Genomic DNA, 26,538 nt, shown 5'->3' on the forward strand with positions numbered 1-26,538 from the left:
GTTGGTAGTGATGAGATGTTAAAGGATATGGTTGGTAATAAAAGGAGAAAAAGGAGAGGCAAAACCGTGAGTGAGGTAACGGTTGTGGAAACGGAAATTGACACGGAAAAATTGAATGCCGTCTTCAATGATGATGAGTTGTTCAAAGAGGAGTCCGTTCCCAAACCGAAAGGCAAAGTAAAGAAAGTGTCCACTCGGGTTACCTCAAGGAAAAGAAAAGTGGAGGAAATGGCAAATGAAGTCGATGAATCGAATAGTGCTATGATTGCTATTGAGCAACCTCTTGATGAGAACAAGTCCAAGGCACTCGAGATTCTTCATGGTTATCGTTTTCCTAAGGTGATTTTCGATTGTTGCAAGCATGTCATCCAAGGGATTTTTAAATCGGGCCGTCGCTATAAACTCGAATGGTATGATTCGTCCCCCGCTTTTACATTCTTTAAAGATGCAATTCATGCACAAAAGTGAGACAGTCTCCTTAATCTCTATAACCGAGTTTATTTAGCGGAGATTGTTCAATTTTATACTACGGTCAAAGTCGATGTCCAATCGGGTAGTATTACCGCCGTTATCAATAACAAACCCTTGTGTCTCAATGTTGAAATTGTCGGGAAATTACTCGGTATTTCTACAACCGGGTTGTCCTCATTTCCTAAGGGTGGTTGGCCGACTATTGATGGTATAAGTTCCTTGACCGTCACAAAGTTTTTAAGTCCCAAAGCGTCATCCCCCATCACACTTAAGCCGAGAGAAATCAAAATAAACCACCGGTTCTTTTTCAATTTCATTTATCGAACCTTGATTCCATGTAATGAGAGCCGTGGTGTGTGTGGTGTGCTAGACATGTGGTTGATCTTTTATCTTGCTAAGCATCTTCAAATTAACCTATCCGCTTTGATGTTTTTTCACATTGTTCATCTGATATGAACATTATTTGCGCACATTTAGTCCCCCTAATTGAGCCTATTTTGCATACTATTATAACATTCTTTGGCCATTTTATCCGTCAAAACCTTCCTATTTGCTTTTCTATCGCATTTCATATGTTTTGTAGAAAAGGAGATAATAAGGCGGAAATTCCCGTCTTTCGTGCATATTTGGAAGCTTATTGATGATATTAGATGGACTAGTATGAAGAGGAGGCAAGAATGATGACCAAAGACGTAGGAATAAAGTGTATATAGAAGGATCAAAGGGTTAAAAGTAAGAATGGCGAGAGGGAAGGCATTACAAGAAGAAATCGCTCGAAAACCGATCCAAGGGTTGCTCCTTTGGCTCTGAAAGTATGCTAGATGGAACGGCATCGAAAAATCAAGTGATCTAGGCTTTTGAATCACTCCAATAGGAGTCCGAATGAGGAAATAACGTCCGTTTTACAATCCGAGCTCAAGATACAGCTCAACCCGCTCGGGTCAAATTCAACCCGCTCGGGTTGAAGCCCAGGACGCCCATATTTCGCTCGGGACGGGCGTATTCCTGGACAGGAAACTTTCCCTTACTACGTGAACCACAATCCGAGCGTCTTCTCCCAAATCCGCCCGGATTGCATCTCCCGAATCCGCCCGGATTCTCTTGAATCCGCCCGGATTCCATCGCCAGAATCCGCCCGTCCCGACCTTAATCCGCCCGGATTCCGGCCCAGCGCATTTTCGTCTTCTTCAAGCCTCAAAGAAAGACGCCCTTCCTTCAAGAAATACCGGCTCCTCCCTGCTCAAATCTCAAAAGTGTAATTACTAGTTTAGCCCTTAGTTAACCCTAATGCATCCACCTAATTTCCACTATAAATACCCCATTTGTAATAATCCCTTGGGGAGATCTTTTTAGCTAGAAAAATCCTTCCTTAGATTAGATTAGGAGTAGATTAGAATAGATTACTCTTTAATCTTTCCACAAATTACACATTAATCTTTCCATAATTATTGTTCAAGTTTATTATTCAAGTTTATTATTGGGTAATTGAAGATTATTGGGTTATTATTGGGAGATTGACAACCTTCCATCAATCATCAAGTTTCTTCTATTATTCTTTGCATTATTGTTTTGGAATCTCCATAGGTATAATCCTCTTAATCCTTGTTTTAATTATTGTTAATCTTTCTTACTTGTTCATCATGTTTTACCTTGTTAATATGATTGACAACCTTGTTAACATGCTAAACTTGATAATAAGTGAGTAGTCTCTTAGCTAGGATTAGTGGGTAATTAAGGGAAACCAACATGGGATTGATTCATGCTTAATCTAATATGTTCACATGATTAAATTGTTTGCTTGTTGTGATGTCAACTTTATGCACATGTTATGTTTGATGAAATGTCAAGCCTATGAATCCTTGCATTTACAACCATCTCTTATCTACTCAACTTGACTTGTAAGATATAAACCAACTCGAGTCTTGTTAGACCATGCATAGAAGTTGAATAGGAGGAAAGTAAGTCGACTTGTAGGTGTTGTACAATCTAATCGATTCGGCTCCGGGATCCAACTCTTCCTATGAACCGTAAGACATAACCCAACTCGGTTCCCCCACAACACTAATTGCTTGCAACTTTGTAAACATGTTTGTATGATCAACACCATGAATCCCCTTTGACCCCATGATATCCTAGCACTTTTAATCAATTGTTTACATCCTTCCTTTATTGCTCGTTCTACTTTATTGCTTGCATTAGTCTAGACACAACTACAAACCCCATCAATTGTGACACTAGCATAAATTGAGATAGATAGACTTAGAACCCAAAGCACACCGTCCCATGGATCGACCTCGACTTACCGCTAACTAGTTGTTTGTTGAGTATTATAAATGTGTTTGATTGGATGAGTGACGACATCAACCGGATCATCATCTTGCTAAGATTGTTGAAAAGCGTAAGGTTGATAGTTCCACCGTGTTAGCATATGGGATGTGGTTATCGGTCATTTTCTAGAAAATGGATATTGTGGACTCGACTAGTTTCGGTGTGGATCACATGTGCGACACTATGACCTCGGGAGTTTTATCACAAATGTACTTGAAAATTGATGGTGATAAACTTGCTCGTATTTGGTCGGGTATGAAGGGTACGAATGTTTCCTCCTCCTCTATGCAATCGTCTTCCTTGACACGTCTCACTAAGGATGTTAAAGCTTTGTTGGATCTCCAACATGCTCAAATGGGTGGGATTGCGGGTCTCCGTTTGGAAGTGTCGGGTTTGCGTAAGGAACTCAAGGAGGTTAAGGGTCAAAATGAAGAACTCTTGGAGATGGGTCACGGGTTGGTTGGAGAAGAGGATACCGATGAAGTTGATGATTGATCTCTTGCTCATAGCCATGCATAGCCTATGCCGTACCAAGCCTTTTGCCATAACCATGCCTAATGCCTAATCAAAACAAAAGTCTTTCTAATCCTTTTTACCTTGGCTTTGTGTTTGTGATATATTTTGCTAATATTGGTTATGTTGTTAGTTGTTGAACAATTTTTTTTGTATAACTCTAATCCTTATTTAGACTATGTGTTCTTCCTACTTGATGATGTCAAGAGGGGGAAGTTGTTTAAAATTGCAGGTGGTGATTCAATGACTCTTAGGCTTGCGTACACCGTATCTATGTTAACTTGGCGATTAAATGTTCTACCTAGGCTAAAGAAAAATTTGACTAATTTTCAATGACCATGTATTTATGCATCTTATTTTGATCATGTTTTGACTTGTTAACCTTGACCATGGATTAAGGGGAAATTGCACACTCAATTTTATTTGTCTTGCCATCATCAAAGGGGGGAAATGAAGAAACCCAATTTGATTAAGTTAGTGTTGATGATGCCTTAAGACAAATTAATCTCATTGTTATTTAATTGTGTGCCTCTTAAGTTTAACCATGTAGCATGAAGCTCTAATTGTCAATTCAAGGTTATCAAGAATGTCATCATGAAGATCAAAGATGAAGATTGTCGTTAATGCTAAAGTCATGTGTTGTAAAGTGATCGTTAAACACGAATTTACGTTTAGTTGCAAAAACAACAGTTCAGTCAACTGTTAATTAAGGCTCGTCTTTGAAAGAAATATTTCGAAAATATTTGAATCTTTGTTAAAGTGCTTTCAATGTTCATAAATGTTTTCTGGAAATACTTTGAAGTCTTTTAAAGAAAATTAAGCTTTAAATGTCTTGCTAAAGAGTTTGCTTGCACAATAAGACACTTTCTATAAATGGGTTGTTTGCTTTTTACATTTATGAAAATGTTTATGGTTCCCATAAACACAACCATTTATGTTTCTTTCTTGTTGAAAAACCCAACCCATATTTGTGTGTGTGCACAATATGATTTCTTTCAATCTTAGGCACCGATTTCTTGTGGAAGAATACTCGGTTGCTTGGTAAAGAATTCGGTTGGCTTGTGCATGTTGCCCAAGAAAACTACTTACATTATTTTATTCACTTGTGCTTATGAGTGTAAGATATTTTTAATGTGTAAAGTGTACTACTTGGACATTATAAATAGCTTGCTTAATTCATTTTTACAAGTGTGCAACAAACGAGTTTTAAACTGAAAAAGACTTAAGCTTTCAATCGAGTAAATTAACTTTGCAAAACCGTTTTTCATTTCAATATCTTTGAATCATTTTGCAAGTTTGTTTATTTATCTTTTGAGTCTTTTATTGAGTTTGTTGTTGCACCTAGCCGTTTTAATCGTGTTCAAGGATCCCGTGTTTTGTACTTAAACTTTATCTCCTCCGTTCAATTAATTGAACAACATTGAGATAAGTGGAGTCTTGTAACAACTGGGTAGAACCAAACCAAAGTCTTGGGATAGAGTTATCCTTAAGCATGAAGTCTTCGAAGCAGAGTAGCTTTTGAGCATGAAGTCTTTCGGCGGAGTAGCCCAAAGCAAAAGTCTTATCGCGGAGTAGCTTTAAGCAAGGAGTCTTTCGGCGGAGTAGCCCAAAGCAAAATCTTGGAAGCGGAGTAACTTTTAAGCATTAACAACCGGAGTAGGTTGGGGAGTTGTTTTATTATTCGGGGTGGTCTTAGTTTGTATGGGTTTACTTCTGAGACGTTTAATAAAATAGCGCTGGACGTAGGTCGCGGAGTAGTGACCGAACCAGTTTTTAAAAACCTTGTTTGTCGTGTCTATTTCGTTTTATTTTCGCTGCACACTCTACTCACGTTTTTATCTACAGAATCAACTGTTGAGTACATCAGTAACTTCGCGCTTTGAATCGTTGTTGAATACTTCTAACTCTCTAGTTCTAAGTATCGACTTCTCCTTTCATCTAAGCATTGTTTAAAGTGTTTAAGAGTTTTAAAAGAAGCTTTTATTAAGCTTAAATTTTTAAATAGACACCTAGTTCACCCCTCCCCTCTTAGATGCTCTCGTCCGTGACTCTTCAGTATCATTCAAACAAAATCTGCATTGAATGACTGTTGCTTCTCGCTACAAAATTTAGTTGGTCCTCCAAAGAGTTGGCCATGTTTTATTCTCATTGGATGACTGACTAATTTAGTTGTTCCCGAAAGAGTTGGCCATGTTTTATTCTCTATTATGCTTTACTGAGGAAAATATTACTAAGGCCTATAATTGCTAGCAATATAAGTTTTTTTTAGTAAAACATGCTCGTATTATTCACATACTACCTCCATGAGCTTAAAGTTTCTCTCTTGAACAGGTAAATGCATGAATGTTAGCGTTTTAGTTCCAGCATTTTTTTAGTCGATATAACATTATTCAAATTGTCTTTTCCAGCAATGATGGATGTTAAATTAGAGAGGAAAAAAAGACGATAGTGACGAAAGATTCGGCTAACAGGTTTACTAAACCATTTTGTTTTTATTTTGATGTTCTATTTAGGATATTCTTTTGATGTTCTTTTTATTTTAGTTTTGCTTTTGTGAAATTAGGGTTTGAGAACAGTTCATAGACTATGCATCTGAGGTAGTACCTCTTATTATTTATTTTCTGAGTTTTATTGTAAATTTTTTGAGTTCGACTTTAGTATAAAATTTTTGAGCACATTTACTAAAACATTACACTAAAAAAATATAATAGTCCACATAAACTATATTTATAAATGGTAATATGCTCAGAAAATGTGTATATGCTCAAAAACTATAAGGTCTGAAGTACTCAGATGCGTAATTCTTTTTCTCGGTTTGAGAATGGCTATATTGTAATCTTATGTCCATCACTACGTCCGCCAGGTCTGATTGTACAACAATGGAAAAAGTTGTCTGATGTAATTTCCAATTATCATCTTTTATTTATTCATTTATGAAAGCTTTTATTCATTTATTTTTTATATTTCTTTTATTTATTTATTTGTTCATCGTATGTTAGTTTGATTGTTCATCAACCTATATCTTATCTAATTCTAAAGTTAAGGCCAAAATTGGTGTTGGGTGGTGATTCTCCTCAATTTTACATTTTGACGGCTTCTGCATGTACATAGTTCTGCCAGATCTTCTCATAAATAGTGATGGTGTGATTGTTGGTTTTGGCTGTTGTTGCAGCTCTGAAAGAAAATTGGTGGTGGGTATTTATTCTACTGGGATCTATCTTTGTAATCTTGTTTGTGTACATTGTTCCATCTGAAGATAGATGTGTGAATAGTTTATGATAGACTTGGTTTTTTAATGGAAAGTGTAGCGACTGTGAAAATTCTTGTTAATAATTTGCTTATTTGTTTGGTCTTCTAATGCCAGTTGCTGCTTTTATTTGTCCGTTCATGGATGGCAAGGTCCGTTTCAGGAATCTTTGCCTCTACCAATCTGCAGAAATCTTTGCATCTATCAGTTTGCAGAAATTTGAGGTCTGATTCTTTGTTTATCTTGAATTTTAGATCATATCTGAATAAGGACTGCGTTCACTCAGTTATATTATTCAATAAACTTATTTTCCTACCTAAGATGTGGTTTCGGTAATTTATACCTGATCAAGCAAATTACTTGTGGTTGGACATGTGGTGATGGTAGTGCCCATGAGATTTGTGGTGGTCTCCTATTAGGTGTAGTTCATAGCTTCTTGTAAGCAGTATCCTGGATTAATGAGGTTTTTAGCCTTTCGCACAATAGCCCATGTTAGCTCGAACTCAGTTGCGTCCTAACACTCCATATCAATTAACGGCTGTTTTAATATATAACTTTCTCTCTCAAACTTTTTTCTCCCTAAAAAATCCCACAAAACACCCAACCTTTTCATATTGTTCCACCATTGCCGCCTACCTCTTCACCTTCCCCTATATTTCTACTGCCTCTCCGGGGATGTGGCCACGCTTTGGCCCATCTCCGGAGGTCGGACCCTCACTTCTGATTAGGCCTCTCATCTTTTGATTCCCAGTTGTCTTCTCCGGATGAGCTTTCGTTTCTCCGATGTCGTCGCCGTTCAGATCATAGTTTCGTCCGATTCTGTTTTCCCATGACGGATCCTTGTTTAGTCTGTTGTTAGTTGCATGTCTTACCGCTGCCGTTTCCGTTCCTCATCCGGGTTCTTGATGGTCTTGCATGTCCCTTTGTGGTTCTCGGTTTTTGTGTCGATGGTCTTTCTATGGTTCATTTTGCATGCATCTGACCGTTTGGCATTTCCGTCCCTCCGTTCCCTTGTCCTGTCACCGTCGGTCTGGATTCCAACCAAGTGGTGATCCCCCCATTCCCCCCACCCCTGGTTTGGCTTCCATGTTTCTTGGTTTTGTCTGCATGTGTCTATGTGGTTGTGTTTTGGGTCAGATTTGGTGATCCCCCCATTCCCCCCACCAATCAGTCCCTTTTTCTTTTTCTCGTGTTCGTCAGTTTCGTCTTTAGCATGGTCTGGTTGCTTGTAAGGCGGTGGTCCTGGGAGGTGTCGTTTGGTGAAACGGGTGTCTTTTCGGTTTTGCATGTCCCCTTGATTGTCGGGTCTGTTTGTGTCTTTTTAGGTTCTCGGTCACTTTGGGTGTGTCTATCTGTTTTAAGTTCCGTTTGAGGATTTGGAGTTTCTTTTGAGTCTGGTACGCTACATTTTCATGTCTTTATTGGGGTGAGCTATGATCTGCTCTTGGTGACATGGTAGGGACTTTTTCATCTGTTGATTGACATGGGTTTCATCCTTGCTCTTGGTCTTAATCAGTGTTCAATGTGTTGGTCTGGGTAGTATCAATATAGGCCGGATTGTGTGGTGATTGGGTAGGTTGGTTATGGTGGTTGTCTTCCTCTTAATTTCCATGTTATCGGTTGTAAGTGTCCTGGTTACTTGTTTTCTTTACTTACTATCAATAAAGGTCTCCTTCAGGAAGTGTCTCCTCATTTGGTCTAGGGTGTCCTGTCCCTCTACTATTTGGGGTTTGCTTCCTTTTTGGAACCAACTAGATTATGTTATTTCGGGATTGTCGCTGTATGTCTGTGCTTGTACCAATTATGGAATTAATAAAATTGGTATGGCCCCTTTATGTCAAGTGTGGGTTGGATTCGTTAAAAGTCGGTGCCTTTTCGAATCTGTGGATAGGAGAGTGGTTGAGGGTTTGTCCTTGTTCTCATCTTTCTGCATGCTGGTTCTCTCGGATTGCTGGTCTTATGAACAAAGGGTTCGATCTCTATGGTGTAGGAGAGTTATCTCCATCGATGGCAGACTTCGTCGTCTTGCTTTTCACCCTTTCTTTCTACGTTCTTTTCGTAAGAGCGTAAGTACACCTTGTTTTCGTCACTCTGCGGCTTGTATGTATCAATGGTTTCTGGAAGTCAGTTGTGCTGCTGATGGTGAAGCTGGTTCAATCGCTTGTGGCCAATTTTCCGTTCAATCCCATACTGCCTTAGTTTCCTTAGTTTGTCTTACTGATGCTGTATTAGTTTTAAATAATGGATGTATCATAGGCTCACACAGCCTGAACATTATGTAATACATCTTTTCTCCTCTGTCAAAAAAAAAAAAAAAAAAAAAAAAAAGTTGCGTCCTAACCCCTGAAAATGGCAGGACACATCATGAATAACAAATGTGAATTTTACATTATACAACAACTCGGCTAAGGTCTATATCAACTAGCATAAGGCAATGCAAATCGACTCCAAGTATCAGTAGCGCGGCCCAAATCTCGATCATCACCATATATAAACTTGTACTCAAAATGCTCCTCATATGACCGGAAATATCATATGGTTAATCACAGGCCACTCCAATTAAAGAAGGCGGCATTTACACACAACCCACACACGTTAGTTCGATAATACACATGCTCATGCAATGAAATATAAAAACGAATATGCAAGACAACGATGAACACATGAGACACAACCTCCATCCACCACCACTCCATCTCCATATAGATCCCGGTGACGACACCGCAGCACCGCCGACCAAACAACGACGAACCGCAGCCTGTAAAACAGGTACTTAGGACACGCCCGTGGTACCGAGCCCATGCGCTAACCGGGCCTTTGCCAAGCGTCGTGACACCACACGAGCCCATCTATGCTCAAGTCATAAACGTGCACGTCCCTCTTGGAGTGGAAAACTCTAAGAGGCGTCCCAAGCGTAACACGGTCTCCCGAGGCGGCTTACGTCTCCTCAACAACCGTATATCACGATCACAACTCCACCATATGCATCCTCCAACATCCACAATAATCACATGTATGCAATATGCAATATAACAAGTCAAATATGCGACTCATCATGAGACACAATGCAAAATATGCCATGAACGATAATTCCACAAATATTCCGACTTTGTAAGTCACCATATCTCATCATCATGCTAGAATGCGACTCCAACAACAACATGAGACTCACAACAATCCCAATATCATTATATGATGCAATCCAACCCTTTTCATGGAAATAATGACAAAAGACACATAAACAAGCATTCATATTACCAAAATCGAGTAGGAGAAACCCTACATTTTAGCAAGCTCCATAAGCAACTCGAGACAAACACGATTCCGTCTCATAAAACCGTCACATCCTATATAAATCACATAATGACCATCACAATACATCATATACTCTTATGCAATACAAAACCCCTTATTAATACCCTTTATTTACCCATATTACTAATAATAATTACTAATTAATAAACTCATCAAACCCCCCCAAAAATATAGGGTTCATAAAAGAAATAGAAAAGTGTAAATCTTACTCACAAGGTGAAAAGAGGAAGGAGAACGATGTACATTCTTCAAATCCAAGCTTAGAATCCATGGAGAAAGTTTAGGAGAGTTCTTGAGAGAAGGGAGATGGTTTTTAAGCTTTAGAGAGAGAAGGGGAAATGATTTTAGGGTTAGCGGATATAAGATCCCGACATAGTTTATAACGCCTCTGACATACTGCACTTGGTCGAGTGCCACTCAGTCGGTCGAGTACTGCTATTACTCGGCTGAGTGCCACTTACTCGGTCCAATGCATCCTCCACTCGATCCACTGTACATCCACTCGTGTAATACTTCGTATTTTCTGAGGATGGTTACTCAGTCGAGTGGTTTCGAGTGGGTTAAACCACTCGACTGAGTGAGTCGATTCAGCGGGTTTGACGATTTCTAATGTTATATAGACCAAGGGTTTTTACTAATAACTCCCTAAGTAGTTTAGAATGTCATTTGCTTTCTAAACATTTGCTTATCCTTGAGAGAGAGAACGAAGAAAGTTTGGCATTGTTCTTCTTCAAATCGATTTGAAGGATTTCTCACCTATCTCGACCTAGATTGATTCCTCTTGTTGTAAGTTTTTTTTTTTTCGGTAAAAGGTTAGTATATTAATATCAAAAAATAGTTCACCACGACGTATACATCACTCCTGTTGACACTATGTAACTATACAACTCAAATCCGCAATGACAAACAAAAAATAGAAGCATTAAGATGAAATAGTAGCCAACCATGTTGCTTCTCTTACTGATATTGCTCCTAAGTTCTTTGCCCAGAATCTTGCCATGACCTCTTTTATTACTTGTCTAACCAGAGTTCTAGGGTGCATCACTACTTGGTCCAATCTTTCCTTGTTCCGAGCTCTCCATATAGCATAAAGTACAGCAATATGCGCAACACAAATCAACCGTTTCTGAAATTTAGTTCCTCAATTGTGCTTATTATACCAGATGGACAAGTCACCAGCAGGCAGAGTCCTGCGCATCTGACTTTCGAGAATGCTGATACATTGTCCACTAAAACAGCAGGCAAAAAATAAATGTTGATGTGTTTCTGAAATGCTGCCACAGAGGTAACAATAAGGGTCCATATTACATCCCGTTCTGATCAGTCTTTCTTTAGTCACGAGTCTCTCTTTCGTTGCAGCCCATTAGATGAAGGAAGTCCTAGGAATAATGAGAGAGTTCCAACAAGCACGATTCCAACTTATTTTTGGTTGAGCAAGTCTGAGCCAGTAGTTCCCATCCATCACCTTATATTGTTTATCTTCTCCTAACAATTTCTCATAAGAGTAAGCAGGAGCAAAAACCTTAAGAAGTTGAGTAATCTTCCGCTAAGACCAGCTACAATCAATGGGTGGTTCATAGCTAGTCCAATCACCCCCCTTCATATAAACAGGATTAACCCACTTCACCCATAGATAATCCTTTTTTGTAGCCAACTGTTAGGTACATAAACCCCTATTAGACTCATCTAATCCAATTTAATAAATTACTCATAATTTATGTCATGTGGATCTAGTTGCATGCAAGATTAAAAGAACAAAAAGAAGGAAAAACCGATTTTCTTACATAGATTTTGGTCGAAATATGGGCACAAGTGTAGGAGTCCTACACTTGATCTTGAGCAATAAATTATAAGGATGATCCTCCTAACCAAATCTCATGAATAGAGATCCTCCTCTTGAATTGTACCCAAGACAAACCCTTAATATTAATATTATTATTAACTAGATAATAATACTAATCTCCTTATAATAAATCTAATAACTATTTATTACTACAATAGTAATGTATGAAAATTTATTAGATTTTGTACTTGAACAATTTCTAAGGTTTTCTAACAATTTAGAGAAGAAGAGTAAGAGAGATATTCTCATTTTGCATGAATGAGTTACAAAAATAAGAAAACAATTTCTTATTCTTGTCCATAGGGGGCCGGGTAGAGGGGGATTTTTTAGGCCAATGTATGTACACCAATTTCTCTTATCAAGATGCTAGGTATGTAAGCCTAAGAAAATAGGTTATGATGGTGTTTAACCTACAATTAAAATAAAGACCCGCTGACCCTTATACCCCTTAATTTCGGCCCATTAAATAAAATGGGAATCCATTTTATTTAGTCAAATGTCAATTGTCATACAACATGTCACATATAGTATGTAGTATGTAATTAATCAAATTAATACATACCTAATAATTATATATCATTATATAAAATGTCAATTTTTTTTGAGACCATCCACTAGATAAACATCACTGATTGCGTGTGATTTAGAAATTCCAACTTTGCCCACAACAATCACTTTACTCTTCTTGTTATCCCCAAAAGTCACATTTCCTCCATTGAAAGGTTTGAGTGAAAGAAACAAATTCTTATCTCCAGTCATGTGTCTTGAGCATCCACTGTCAAGATACCATTGATTGTTTTCTTTCACCATTACCTGCAAAAGGATTAAATACAGTTTTTAGGTACCCAAGCTAGGTTGGGTCATTTACGGTTAGTTACTCTATATATTAAATCCTTTCGTACCCAAACTTGTCTAATAATCGTACTTCTAAACTTTGGGTAGTTTTGTTTCGGAGGGGTACTTGGTCTAGGGGTTTCTCTAGGTCTCACATATCCAGTCTCCTTGTGTTTAGGTCTACTTTGTTTAGATTGACAAGGAGTTTGCGAAGTGCTAGGTTTTTTGGTGTAATCAAAGGCGATGTTGTAGAACCAACAAAAGTTATTATTCCTCTCTTCGTTAGGTTCATCTATGGGGGATTCATCATCCTCGACTGTTGTGTCAACTATTTTAACAAATTCGACATTTTTTCATATATCATGTACACGTTTGACACAATTGAATTGGATGTGAGCCGTATGACCATAATAATTGCAAATCAGGTATTCCGGAAGATCAACATATTTTCTTTTTTCTGAAATCGTGATCAGAAGGTGTTGATTTGCATTTATAGTGATCTCTACGGCTATAGCACTCATGTCCCAAAACCATCTTCATATTATTGTCATATTGTTCGGTTAGGAAGTTTAGGACTTTTGTGCTACCTTCCCACTTATCATGGACTTTCCTAGCATGTAAAAGTAAGTCCTTTAGGGTTTTAATCTCCTCAAGACATTTCGTGTGATCTACGTCATTATCCTTTTTAAAATTGTCACGAAAGTTTTGGAATCTTTTGTTAAGAATAAATACAACATCCGAATGTTGTCTCTTAACATTGATCATCTCAGTCTTAGATTCCTTCAATTGCTTTGTGAGAGAATCTATTTCTTTCTTTTGATCTAGGATCACAACTTCATCAGCCGTGGCTTTAGACACTAAGAGTTCTTTAGCCTTTCTAAGTTCTAAAGTTATAGCTTTATTAGCTATAACTTTGGCTTGAAGGTGCTTAATATTAAGCTTTAAATCTGAAGTTATAGCTTCATTAGCTATAACTTTAGACTCTAATTCCTTCTTCTCAACATTAACAGTATCTAATGTTGTAGCTTTATCAGCCGTAACTTTAGATTTAAACTTCTTAGCCTTTGCCTTTAGAATATGATTCTCCTCAGTAATATCAAGAATCTGTTCTTTTAGATCTTTTAGTTCCAAATTCTGTTCATGATATTTGTCTAGGGATTGCTCAAAAAATTCAGTTAGGGCACTTTTAGAAAGTTTCTTAACACGTTTTTTGAGTTCAAGATAACTAACCTCATCGTCGTCATCTTCATCCGATTCTCCTATAAACCAGTAATTTGAGTGAGAATCCGTGCTATCATCGTCACTGTCAGAGATTAGGTCAAGACTAACGCTGCTGAGACAACGATTTGCTACTTCGTCATCTTTGATCCTTCATCATCTTCTGAGTCAAGATCTCCTCAACACGAAGCCATCATTACTTGCTTGAACTCCTTTTTTGTCTTCTCGCCTTGTGTCTTGTCTTTAATTTTCTCCCATGTGGGATAATCCTTGATCATATGATCAGATTCTCCACACTTGAAGCAACCTCTGTTAGCAAATGATGATTTTGGCTCTGTTGCTTTCTTATTAAAGGACTTCTTATTATCAGTAAAAGATTTTGCTTGCTTGTTTCGAAAGATTCTATTTTTAAAACGCCGCGCACACAAAACGGTCTCATCTTCTATGTCGGAGCTAACATCATCGCTTTTTAAAGCCATATTTTTACCTCTACTCGGTTCTGCTCCATCAGCATTTAGAGTGATTTCATGGGCCATGAGAGCACCAATGAGTTCTTGGTAGGATAGGTTCTCAAAATCTCGCGATTCCTCCATTGTTGTGACCTTGGCACGCCACGTTTTAGTTAGGCTCCTAAGAACCTTTCTTGCATTGTCCTCGGTGTTGAACTTTCTTCCTAGGTTTTTCAATTCGTTTTTGATGCTTGAAAAACGTGCGGACATACTATCCAAGGACTCATTTGGCTCCATAATGAATAGCTCATATTTCTGCATTAACAGATCTATGCGGTGTTTCCTAACAATGGAAGTACCTTCATAAGCTAGTTCAAGGCCGTCCCATATTTCCTTGGCCGTTGAGCACGAAGAGAAACGATCGAATTCTGTAGTAGTCATGCCGTTCTGCAGTAGACTTATAGCTTTAGAATTCTTTTCGGCCTTCTTGTAGTCAGCCTCGACATAATCCTCTTCCTTTTTCTCGTAGGTAGTGCCTTCAGCGGATGCAACCAGAATTTTATGCGGTCCGTTTTGGATAATCCTCCAGCACTCCCAATCATGACCTTTCACATAGTGAGTCATCATGTTCTTCCATAGCCCATAATTCTTCCCATCAAAGACGGGACACTTGAGGTATTTGGAATCCATTTATCACGTGATAGGCAGTGGAATATAAAATGATAAGATAAATAAAGATAGACAGAATAGCCTCTTTGCGGTTAGGCAATCAAGAGCACGAGGCTCTGATACCAATTGAAGAGTCTATCAATAGCGGAAATACTCAAGGGGGGATGAATTGAGGATTAAAAACTTTAGCCTACTTTTTCAATTGTAAATATGTAATTAATTACTTGAAATTTATTAATTAAACTTTAACTAATCAATTAACGAACTCAAGCAAAGCGTAAAAAGAGCGAAAGAGAAAGAGAGACACACGGATTTTTAAAGTGGTTCAGTTTCACAAATCGAAACCTATGTCCACTAGTCTCGATTAATAAATTTAGTACCTTTCTACGGATTACAAATTTACTAACCCAACTCGTACAACTAACCCTAGTTGTAACTCAACTGAGTATCGCTAAATACTCGAGTGACTAACTTACGCTAATAAGAAAGTACTAATGATTCTTCTAAAAGTTCACGTTAATGAACGAGTAAGAAATCAATTAAGCACTATTATCTTATAACGTTAACGAAAGAATGAATGCACAAGTTTATAAGACACACGATCTTTTCAAAATAACAAAATGGTTTTTGCTTGTAAAACACGATTTTTGCTTTTAAAATAGAATCAAAAGTATGCTCAAAGGTCTTACCTTCAAATGTAGCAAATAGTAGAGTATTTATAGCAAGGAAGGAAGCTGACACTCGGTTTTTCTCAAAACCCTAGAAGCCGAAATATCAAATATGTAAACAAACATATCTTATTATTTCTTTCCTTAAAATCTTTAAGAGATAATAGAAAATAACTAAAAGATAAACTTATAAATTATTCTTCTATTATCTTTTTCTTAAATCTTAAGATATGATAAGATTTTCCATAACAAAAATATCCTTATCATATATAACCATATCAAGCTAAATATAAAAGATATTTTAAGATAATTTTAGAGAATAAAATCTTAACAATAAACAACTTTTATCCTTAAGTTACACGAAACCAACACGGCTCATATACCTTGTTTTTCGTGAAAACCCTAGCTTGATATTAGGTTAGATTTAGGGTTTAAGAGTATGCAATATTAGAAACTCTAATTAGTAATATGACTCAACTCATAAGTTGATCCAATATAATTACTAATTATAAGATTAAAATAAAACCACATTCAATATGAATATGAGCTTCCTTGTTAAATAAATACTTTTTCCTAAAACATTTAAAAGAGACAAAAATATTTTTCGAAAACAATTTGAAAACTTCTTAAGTCTTGCGTTATATTAGCTTAGCATCTCAATGTTATAGTAGAAGAGTTATAGCATTGAGCTCCTACATAAGTAATGTTATAGCTGTGAAGCTATAATTTTATTAACGTAAGAAATCCACTCTTACGTTACCATTACGAGATAATTACCTAGGCTATTCTAATCTTCTTAGGAGATCTTCAAGTGTAGGCTACTTCGTTATTCAAGCTTGATCAATCTTTAATTGAGCTTCATCTTCTCATGAATGTTTGAATAATTCTTTCACTATCTTGCAATATCTTGATCCGTGATTGAGGGCTTGATCACAATATGTTCTTGTATACTTTCATCACAATCCCTTAAGCTTTGCAAATAATAAGTCTAATCTGAAGAGACTAAACGAACAATTACGCACAACGACTATATATAATATAAAGTACTCTTGACATCATCAAATAATAAACATATATTCTATATGGTTCAACAGCCTTCTTCCACAGTTTAGTAGTTTCAATCCCTAACCCCCCCCCCCCCCCCTCTCTCATCTTTAGGAGTACAACAAGCTATCCAGTTGACATTAGGGGCACTCATATAAGTATCTTTACAGCCCCACCCCCCCAATAGGTAATTCCTGCAGATTGCATCTATTTTGTTGAGAATACCATTAGGAATGAGAAATATTGAAGACTAATAGGAGTACAGTCTAGTCAGAACAGAGTTCTCAAGAGTTAGTATTGCAATGATTTTGTCAATAAGTTTCATCCCTTCATTCTTGGTAATCTTCTTTGAAGAAATTGGCAATCCCAAGTATTTAAAAGGAAGTTCTCCCCTCTTAAATCCAGATACTTGTAAAATAGAGTCCATTACACTTTGAGTCATTCCATTAAAATAGATTTCAGATTTATCTTTGTTAAGGCAAAGGCCTGAAAACGCCGAAAATGTAGAAAAAGATCTCAGGAGTCACATTTCAAAGTCTTGTTGTATGTTGCTTCCTTATTCTTGTAAAGGTTAATTGTTTTATATTTTTAATTTATAATTTACTCACCCTTATTCATCCTATTCATTAAAAGAACAACCACAGAGCCTACGTGTCGCTCTGTGGTTAAAAGTCAATATGTCAAAGGCGGTTTTTAGTTTCCTAATTTTTAGGCCCCATGTTCTGTAGGTGAATTAATTATCCAACATCTTTTGTTGAATAAACTCCTTTATGTATACCATTGATATTTGACAATAAATTACCCCTAATAGTACGGAGTAGTAGAGTTTATAGTTTTATTTAAATAATTAAATATTAATGGGTAAATATATATATTTAAAATTAACAAAATCAACAAGTGAAAAAATTCAATTTATCAACTTAATAGAGCATAAATCACCGAAAAAATAATAATAATTTGCTTATAATAGAGCACAAATTACAAAAAAAATAACTTGCTTATAATAGGCAATAATTTTTTTAAAATAAAAATACCAGGAAACATATAACAAAAAATGTAATTTAAAAATACTAGAAAATAATTAAAGAGAAGTGAAAAAATTGTTGAATTGAAATTACGTGAATCAGATATCCGATTTAAAGTTCAAAATTTTCGATGTCTGATCCGAGGAACTACGGATATATCTGATTGTTGATATCCTAATATTTACCGAAATAATCAATTGTTAAATTTTGTTAAATAGTAACACCCAGACATATTTCGATAAAAAAAATAAAAAATTTACCGAACCCGAATAATATAGCCATAAAAGATTATAAATAAAAAATTTATCGAAATCGAAAAAATATGGGAAAAAATTATGAAGGATCAAAAGAAAGGGGGATTGAGAAATATAGTGTTTAGCTGGTGTTCCGATGATCTTGAAATGGAAATAGTCTACTGCGTAGGTGAGACAGAGTGAAATGAGAAGATAATTTATTCCGTTGTCGGTCAGGGTTAAATCCTGAGGGTTGAAGAAGAAGATTGACTGCTTAATGAATGAGGAAACGTGAGCAAAGTAGGGATTTTAATTAATTTTGATGGTTGGTCATGTATTTAAACTAATGGGTTAATGACCCATATTTATTATTGGACATGTTTTTAAGCAGTCTATTTTTAATATCATCACCGTACATATCTGTCGCCTAAGAAGTTCAAAAATCCATCCTGTATATTTTATTATTTTTTTTATTATAACTAAAATTTTATTGGATAAATTAAAATTTTAAAAGTATACTCTCTCTATCTAAATATTATTTTGCAATTTTTTTGATGACTAGGGGACCCTGTGACGCTAGGGTAAACACACGGGTATATATGATAGCTCGCAAACCATGTATATTAGGTAAATTACTCGAGAGTGACGGGCTCAAAATTTACAAGACATAGACTGAGCTCAAAAATACTCCACAATATCAATCACGAAATTATTAGTATATGTACTCTATTTCGCATTTTAGATATACATATTCGTTTTTGAAAATATATGGCTTATAGAACTTAATTCAACACCTTATTAATTGAATCATTAATTAATTTTCTTTCTATAAAATAAACTTATCTTTGCCTATCAGACTAATTGCGTCAGATTTAAATTTTGACCCTAAATTAAGGGATTAATCAGGTCGCAAGTTATGATTTATTTGCCTTGGCCTAAGATAAACGGGTCATGGCAATTTTTAATAGGTCTAGACAAGATAATATCTTCATAGGCTCATTGTAAATCCGAAATTTTAATAAAACTCCTTTACACAAGTTTGATTATAACGTAGTACCGCGTAATTTTGCACGGGTTCAATAGTTTGACGGTATGATAGTTGATAATATGTTATTTAATATAGTGATAAATGCGTATGTGATAGACTAAATAAGGTTGGCCCAAAGAAATTTCCCAAATATATCGTAACTTATAACAATGTGATAATATTTTATTTATTTTTCATATTTTCATTTGATAAATGATAAGTATGGAGGAATATAATTTGGATGCGAAATGTGTAGTTAAAAAATCACGATATCTTTATTATGCCTATAATGATAATGAATCTCTTTATTGCGAATGAATTTATAATTCAAAGTTATAATCGCAATTATGACATGATAAAATTAGGGTGCTGATTTTCGCAGTACACATTTTACTCATCGCAGTACATTATTGACAATTATACCCCTCTCATTTCTCCTCCCATTTTCTCTCTTTTATTTCTCTCTGATCTATTCTCTCTAATTTCACATACTCATTCTCCTCTAATAAACACGTACTACGTTGACAATTATTTTAATAACTGTATTGTACAACTTTATTAATATATACTACATCGACAATTATTTTACGTAAATTAGTATGTACTACGATGATAAATTTACCTAATATCTATATAAATATATTACGTTGATTTCTATGTAGTGCACAAGATATACGCTAAAATCAACCATTAATGATGTATAAAAAATCACCAGTTTAACTACCAAAGCACACTATCTATGTACTACATCGTTAATAGTTTTGCAGTTAAACTGATGATTTTTTTGTTAGAGATGCTAAAATCAACAATTAAAGAGGCTAGAAACCCTATCTTCATACGAACTACTTGATTAACGAAGCAGATTATTAAACAGTAATAGTATTTTGAGTCAAGTTTGAGAGAAGTATGATTTATGAGCTATAAAAGAATTATTATCAACACATGTATTTCGTTGAAAAGGAATATGGTCTCATTAAAAATGCGTTAACTTTGACAATTAATTGTAGAAGTTTTTATGTTGTGTCGCTACACATGGTGGAAAAAAATATATCCTTTCATGTTAGAATTAATTTATATGGCCTTAGGTTGTGCAATTATATGGGATTATTAGAGTAATTATATCAGATTATTTTATATGGCCTTAGGTTGTGCAATTATATGGGATTATTAGAGTAGTTATATCAGATTATTTTATATGGCCGTAGGCGTACGTGGTGGTTTAAAGTTGGTTTCTTTCAAAGACCAGTTTTTGTTTGTTAGTTAGAAATAACGTTATTGATAGTGTGTCTTATATTTTAATAATATTACGAGCGTTTTAAAATGTGCACGAGTAACGATTTTAATTTTGTCCTATTTTAAACTTACACGGGTTCTACAAACGTGCACTAAATGAAAAGCAGGTTTAACAATACGCACGGGTATATTACTATTCAGACCAATTCACCTTTACAAGTTTGTGGCTATTTCAAGAGTCACAAGCAAAAAAGGACTGAGGATTCTGATTTGCGATAATGATAAACGCGTGTCCACTAGAACAAATAACGTAATTTATAAAGAAGTTTTCGAGAAATTATAGTACAATTTACTTATGATTTTACACCGTAACGGCTTATTGTTATGCTTTGGCATTTTCGTGGAGTTATTGACTTATTGTTGTATTAATATATATACTCTCGATAGATACAACTTTATTATTGCTATATTTTAGATATTTTGGATACATACTTCATCTAAAGAGCAACCACTATTAACACGTTTTTTTACAACCACCTAAATAACAATCCCGTGCAATTTGCACGGGTATAAAACTAGTTTCAAAGATAACATGAACCCATTTATTGTGGTACTCAGTTTAATAGAAGTATTATTATTGAATTATTGATGACACAAACTTATTAATTGCGGTATTGACTATTGAGATTAATATTACTCCTATCAGAAGTCACTTACGTGAGCTCGAATCTCTAACAATTTAACGAAATTTATAAGAATTTAAACACATTAAAAATGTCCTAGTTGATCTCAATCGGAAGGTTATGTGAATATTTAACTATCAATTATCACTGGGAATATTTTGAGTAATTTAATATGACTCAAAAGTCAAGCAGGGCTAGTCAATTAAAATTACGGGAGCAATATTTTTTTGTCACTTATTATTGTGGTATTCAGTTTAAATGTTTAATATTAGATCGTGGTATTGAGTTCAATATTATTGATGATACAAACTTATTTCGATATTGACTATTGAGTTTAATATTACTCCTCTCTGTTAGTCATTTACACGAGCTCGAATCTCATCGATCGACATTAAAATTTAAAACTCTATATAAAAAAAAACTGATTAAATATTGAGATTAAATTCAACTATTCAAGTATATATGTACTATTTATTGTTAGTGAAAAGTAATCCCATCGAAAAACAAACACAAATTATCTATTTCTTTTCAAACAATTCGAACGAAAATGGCGATGATGAGCCTCAACAATACGTTCTTCATATCACATGGGTCGCCGAGGATAACGGTCGACGACTCGATAACGGCCAGGAAATTCTTCAAGGGGTGGAAAGAGAATGTGTTAGAGGAAACACCAAAAGCAATACTAGTAATCTCTAGTCATTGGGAGACTCCTCAACCCACTCTTTGTGCCGTTGATGGTCTTTTTGATACCACCCATGATTTCTATGGTTATTCTCCTCCAATGTATAAGGTCTTTTTTTCCAACTCAAATCCTATATTAGTGTTTGTGTGTATATTGTACGTAGACCTGTTAAGCGGGTCGGCATGTTGGGTTGCGGGTCGGGTCATATGAGACGGGTTATTAATACGGGTCAGGTCAAATATGGGTCGAATCTTAAGGTTTACGAGTTGACCAGGTAGAAAATATTGAAGAAAACAATCTATAAATCATTATAAAGAAAGTGAATCTATACGTCAGATCCGGTTTTGGTTCCCGCCTTTTCCTAATCAATTTTTTTTGCATAGAACAGTTTTTATAAGTGTGATTATAAAATCAATCGGTCTCCCTTGTGACGGGTTACCATTTGTGGCGGATATTTTGTGAGATAAAATGGTAACAAAATGGGTTAGTGGAGAAAGGGGACCACATGAATAGTGTTGCAGAGAGAGAAAAAGTGGGTACTTTGTGAGGTAAAATGATATCCGTCACTCAAGAGTGACGGATATGTGCCGTCACAAACAAGAATTTGTGTTATAAAATTGAGTACACTACTATTTAACTTACATAACTTCAACCAATTACCATGTATTATTAAGGACGGTCATTTTCTTTAATAGATGGGTTTACATGTTTTTATGTATTTAATATAAAGCCGTTTTATACGAGACTTGCTCATTCTTATTTCACACACCTAATAAAATCGGGCTATTTGTTAACGCAGCTCAAGTATCCGGCTAATGGGGCCACAGAATTGGCGAAACGAGCTCAAGAGCTCCTAAAGGGATCTGGATTTAACCCGGTGTTCACGGACGAGGAGCGTGGACTTGACCAAGGCGCATGGGTGCCATTGATGCTCATGTACCCGGAGGCTGGTATCCCTGTTTGTGTACTCTCTGTTCAAAAGCACATGGATGCTACTTACCACTTTAATATGGGACGTGCACTCACCTCTCTTAAGGATGAAGGTGTCCTTATCCTTGGTTCCGGCGGTGCCACTAACAACGTGAAAGAAATTCGCTTAGACTCTCGTTTCGAACCGGTTCCATCATGGGCCATCGAATTTGACGGTTGGCTTGAAGATGCTCTCACTTCTGGCAGGTAATTCCTTGCCTAAATCGATCGGCTCCCTTTTGGTTGCGGGATATTTCAGATTCAGATCATATTTTATAAGGCTATTTCAAATTAGTTGTCATACATAACTCTCTCAAAGACTAGTCAACGAGTGTTTTTATTGGATAGTCGATGGTTCTAATTAGAGGTGGACACAAGTGTGGGCAAGCATGGCTTGCCCCGCCCCATTGAGCTTGAAAATGGCAGGCCAGCCCAGTCTAGCCCGCGCATACACATTGGCTGGGCCCGAGCAAGACTGTTCCCGCCCAGCTCGGCCGGGCCTGTAAAAGAATAATAAAGAAAAAAAATAGTTATTATTGGTCGTGCTCGGGCAACATTTAAATGAGCATTTGGCCGGCCTGAGCTGCCGCCTCCCTAGTGTCAGTCAAGTACCATGGTAGCCCAGCCCAGTTAATTTTGGCCCGGCCCAACCTACACTAGCCAACTCGATGGTCACCCGTACTTCTAGTGTTGTGGTTTAAAGCCTAACAAAACAATATGGCGCAATCTTACTATTTTCACAAGCTAAGCATCAAGTTATATGTAAGCGTCGAAACTAGGTGAATGGGTTTTGAAAAGAAGTGCAAATATACAAAATGGGACATCTATAAAATTAATAAGAAAAAAGTGATCAAAATCAAACTAACAAAAATAAACAATAAACCATTAATGTGATGATATTAGACAAGAAAAAGAAAATAAATAAATTTTAGTTTAATAATTATAGAGAAATATTGACCACGTCGGAATTCGTTGTTATCCAATCAATTGCTCATCGACATCTAAATCAATCATCCCTTACCTATTTAGTGAGGATCTAGACAATTAAATCTAAGACATGTCAAATCTTTATATATAAATTTCTATTTTCATTTTATAGGTTTCAAGATGTGAATGAATATCTCAAGAAAGCACCTCATGCGAAAAGGGCTCATCCTTTCCCAGATCATATATACCCGTTGCATGTTGCCCTTGGGGCTGCCGGAAAAAATGCCAAGGCAGAGCTTATACATCGCAGTTGGGATTGGGCCACCTTATCTTATTCGTCGTATAAGTTTACTGATAGCCCCGTTTGATGACTTTATATACACTTATTTAATGTCGGCTAATTTTACAGCTAAAATAAATGAAATTCTGAACTCAAACATTGTAACCTGCATGTAAAACTGCAAAACAATCAATATTATATTTGTTTAGATACGAAACACTTGTTTATTTACATCTTTATAATTAATGGGAAAAGATAAATACAACTCAATGAGTTGTATTTAAGAAGCCCAAAACTACCAGGCACCAAAGAGTTGGATTACAATGGGCTACCACACAGGGTGCCCAACAAAACATCAAGATAAAAAATTAAAATTTAAATGCCTAAACTAGGCAGCAGCAGCAGAACTCGGGGCGACATCAGCGGAAACATCTATAGGGAAGTTGGGCTCCACAGTAGCCTCTCCTCCAGATGGACCTTCCCCTCCTTGGGCGACGAGGGCTTCCTCCCTGACCTCTTCGACTGACGCGACAGCTAGTTGTTCAGTCCTAGCACTGGTCTCTCCATCATCACCACCGAGCAAGTCGTTGATGAGGCTGAAGTCCGGATTGATTGGATATACAACATTAAACAGTCGTTCCTCCTCAGCAAGGTCCCAGTTGGAGTGTTCACCCGCCTCAAACTCCTTGATACATTTGATCTTTGTTTCCCAGGCGGAAACCAATGTAGAGTCCAAGAGCAGATGCTTCAATAACTCCACCTCCTTGTGAGCCTCTTCCATACGCCCTTCTGCCACACTTCTCTCAGAATCCAGCTGCTTCTAGGCAGCTGCCTTCTCCTCAGCCAGCTTCTTTTGGGTCGCCACCTTCTCCCTCCTAGTCAGCACCAGATCTGCCTCCACCTTCCCCAGGTGACGTTGAGGTTGTTCACTTCCCCCATTAATCTGGCAACCTCCCCGCGCAGGAACAGACCGTCCTGCAAGACCTGCAAGAAGAACAGTCAGCAACACGAACAAAATAGACCAAGGAAGCATAAAGGGAATTAAAACAAAAAAAGGTACCTACAGGGCGCATCCAGGAGCTCCATCTAGTACTGCAGGAAGAGGGGTATTTCCCAGAAAATGGACAGAAGCAGGGAGCAGGAGTTGTTCCATATGAGACCATAGAGGCACCCCATTGGAGCCATACCCCTTGGGAAGGCGGATTACAGTGGAAGTGTTGGGCAAAGGTGGCCTAGGAGCCACTGCAGCCAAAGGAGCAATCTCAACAGGGTCAGGCATGTTAACCGACTCATTTTCAGTAGGGAGCGATGGCCTCTTCATGAGAGAAGGACCGGAGGAGGCAGAAGCAATTTGCTTCCTCTTTCTATCCAGCAGGGAGAGAGAGGAAACAGGAGTATTCCCTAGTGTTGAGCCTGGAAATCCGCAGATATCCCTGATCAATATCTTACCTTGGCCTGACTATCAGGGTGTCAGGATGTCAAGCTACCAGGACACATGAAGATAGGCGCCAGGCCACGGAGAGGACAACGGTCAAAATATCAGGACGATATTTGACCACGAAGTCATATTATGAGGAGAATATACGCGCAGTAATTAACAACATTTATTGGAAAGATTCTGCAATTAAAGGCAGGAATTAAGGACGCAATAATGGACATTATTGCGGGCAATTAAGACGGAATATTTTGCATTAATGGTACATCCAGCCGTTCAGCACCACTATATAAGAAGCACTTGGAAAACATTCTAAAGGAGAGAAAACAAGATATATTCAAGCATACAATATTCTTTTACAACACTTAAGTTTGTTACGATCAATTGGGCTAAATATTCCATATAATAAGTGAAATCATCTCCTGGCTTGGTGCCCGTGGTTTTTTCCCATTTAAGGGTTTTCCATGTACAAAAGTTCTTGTCTTATAATTATTCTTTTATCGTACTTTATTTTTCTTGCATTATACCCTCTCAACCTGACTCACAGATTGCTTGGAGCTAGTTAACCCTATCTAGACTTACCCTGACCTGATTTCGCCTTGCGCAAAATCCATACAAAACAATTGGCGCCCACCGTGGAACATCTAACTCTTTAAATCTTTTTTTCTCATCTTATAAAAATCCAAATAACCTACAAAAATGGCCCAGCCTACCGTTGAAGAACAATTGAATGCAACCCTCCAACAAATAGCTGAATTGGAGAGCTTGAAAGAAAAAGTAGCATAAACCGAGGTTGAAATCCTTCAGTTAAGAGAATCTGAGTCAGCTCTGAAACATAAATTGGAGAAAACCCAGAGAGCAGGCTCCAGATTCCAGTCAGGAACACCATTTGCATCGATTATAAAAAATATTGATTTTTCCAGTTTTGGGAGCCCATGTGGTTCTAAGTTCGTCAATGCTGATGACGATAGTGAGCCAAAAAATGACAATGAAAAACCCGATGAATCTGCAGCAGCCATCATGATGGCAGTGGTCCAGGAGATCAAGAAGATAAATGAAAAATTCGACAAGATACCTGGAGTACCTGCCAGTTTAGAAGAAGCTGCCCCTGACAGCTATGCTGATTCGCCTTTCATAGACGAAATAGCAAAAGTGGACTTGCCCAAAAAATTTGTGGTCCCGTCTATGAAAATCTATGATGGAACTACGGATCCGCAGAATCATGTGGCCCTCTACAAACAGAAAATGTTAGCTGCATCCATTCCCAGCGAGTTCAGGCAAGTGTGTATGCGTAAGGGGTTTGGAACAACCCTGACCGGACCAGCTTTACAATGGTGCATCAACCTGCCAACTAGGAGCATCCATTCTTTTACCAACCTGATCAACAACTTCAACCAGCAGTTTGCGAGTAGCGGGGAGTTGGAGAAGCGATCCAGTGATCT

At 36.9% G+C, this 26,538-nt stretch overlaps 1 protein-coding gene across 2 annotated transcripts in view; it reads left to right on the forward strand.

Annotated features, from left to right (window-relative positions):
* The window catches only part of LOC141647407 (extradiol ring-cleavage dioxygenase-like), a 40,535-nt gene extending 16,662 nt beyond the window's left edge, over positions 1-23,873 (forward strand). The window contains exons 2-5 of one of the 2 annotated variants that reach the window (XM_074455559.1): positions 5,721-5,783; positions 6,677-6,783; positions 22,285-22,661; positions 23,554-23,873. In XM_074455559.1, coding sequence (XP_074311660.1) covers positions 6,700-6,783; positions 22,285-22,661; positions 23,554-23,749 — 657 coding nt within the window. In that variant the 5' untranslated portion in view covers positions 5,721-5,783; positions 6,677-6,699 and the 3' untranslated portion in view covers positions 23,750-23,873. Of the gene's footprint in view, positions 1-5,720; positions 5,784-6,676; positions 6,784-21,338; positions 21,594-22,284; positions 22,662-23,553 lie in introns of those variants that run through there. The other variant, XM_074455560.1, reaches the window with a different exon arrangement.
* Positions 23,874-26,538: the final 2,665 nt, after the last annotated feature.

The sequence above is a fragment of the Silene latifolia genome, chromosome 3, assembly GCF_048544455.1.
Source record: "Silene latifolia isolate original U9 population chromosome 3, ASM4854445v1, whole genome shotgun sequence".
NCBI lineage: Eukaryota > Viridiplantae > Streptophyta > Magnoliopsida > Caryophyllales > Caryophyllaceae > Silene > Silene latifolia.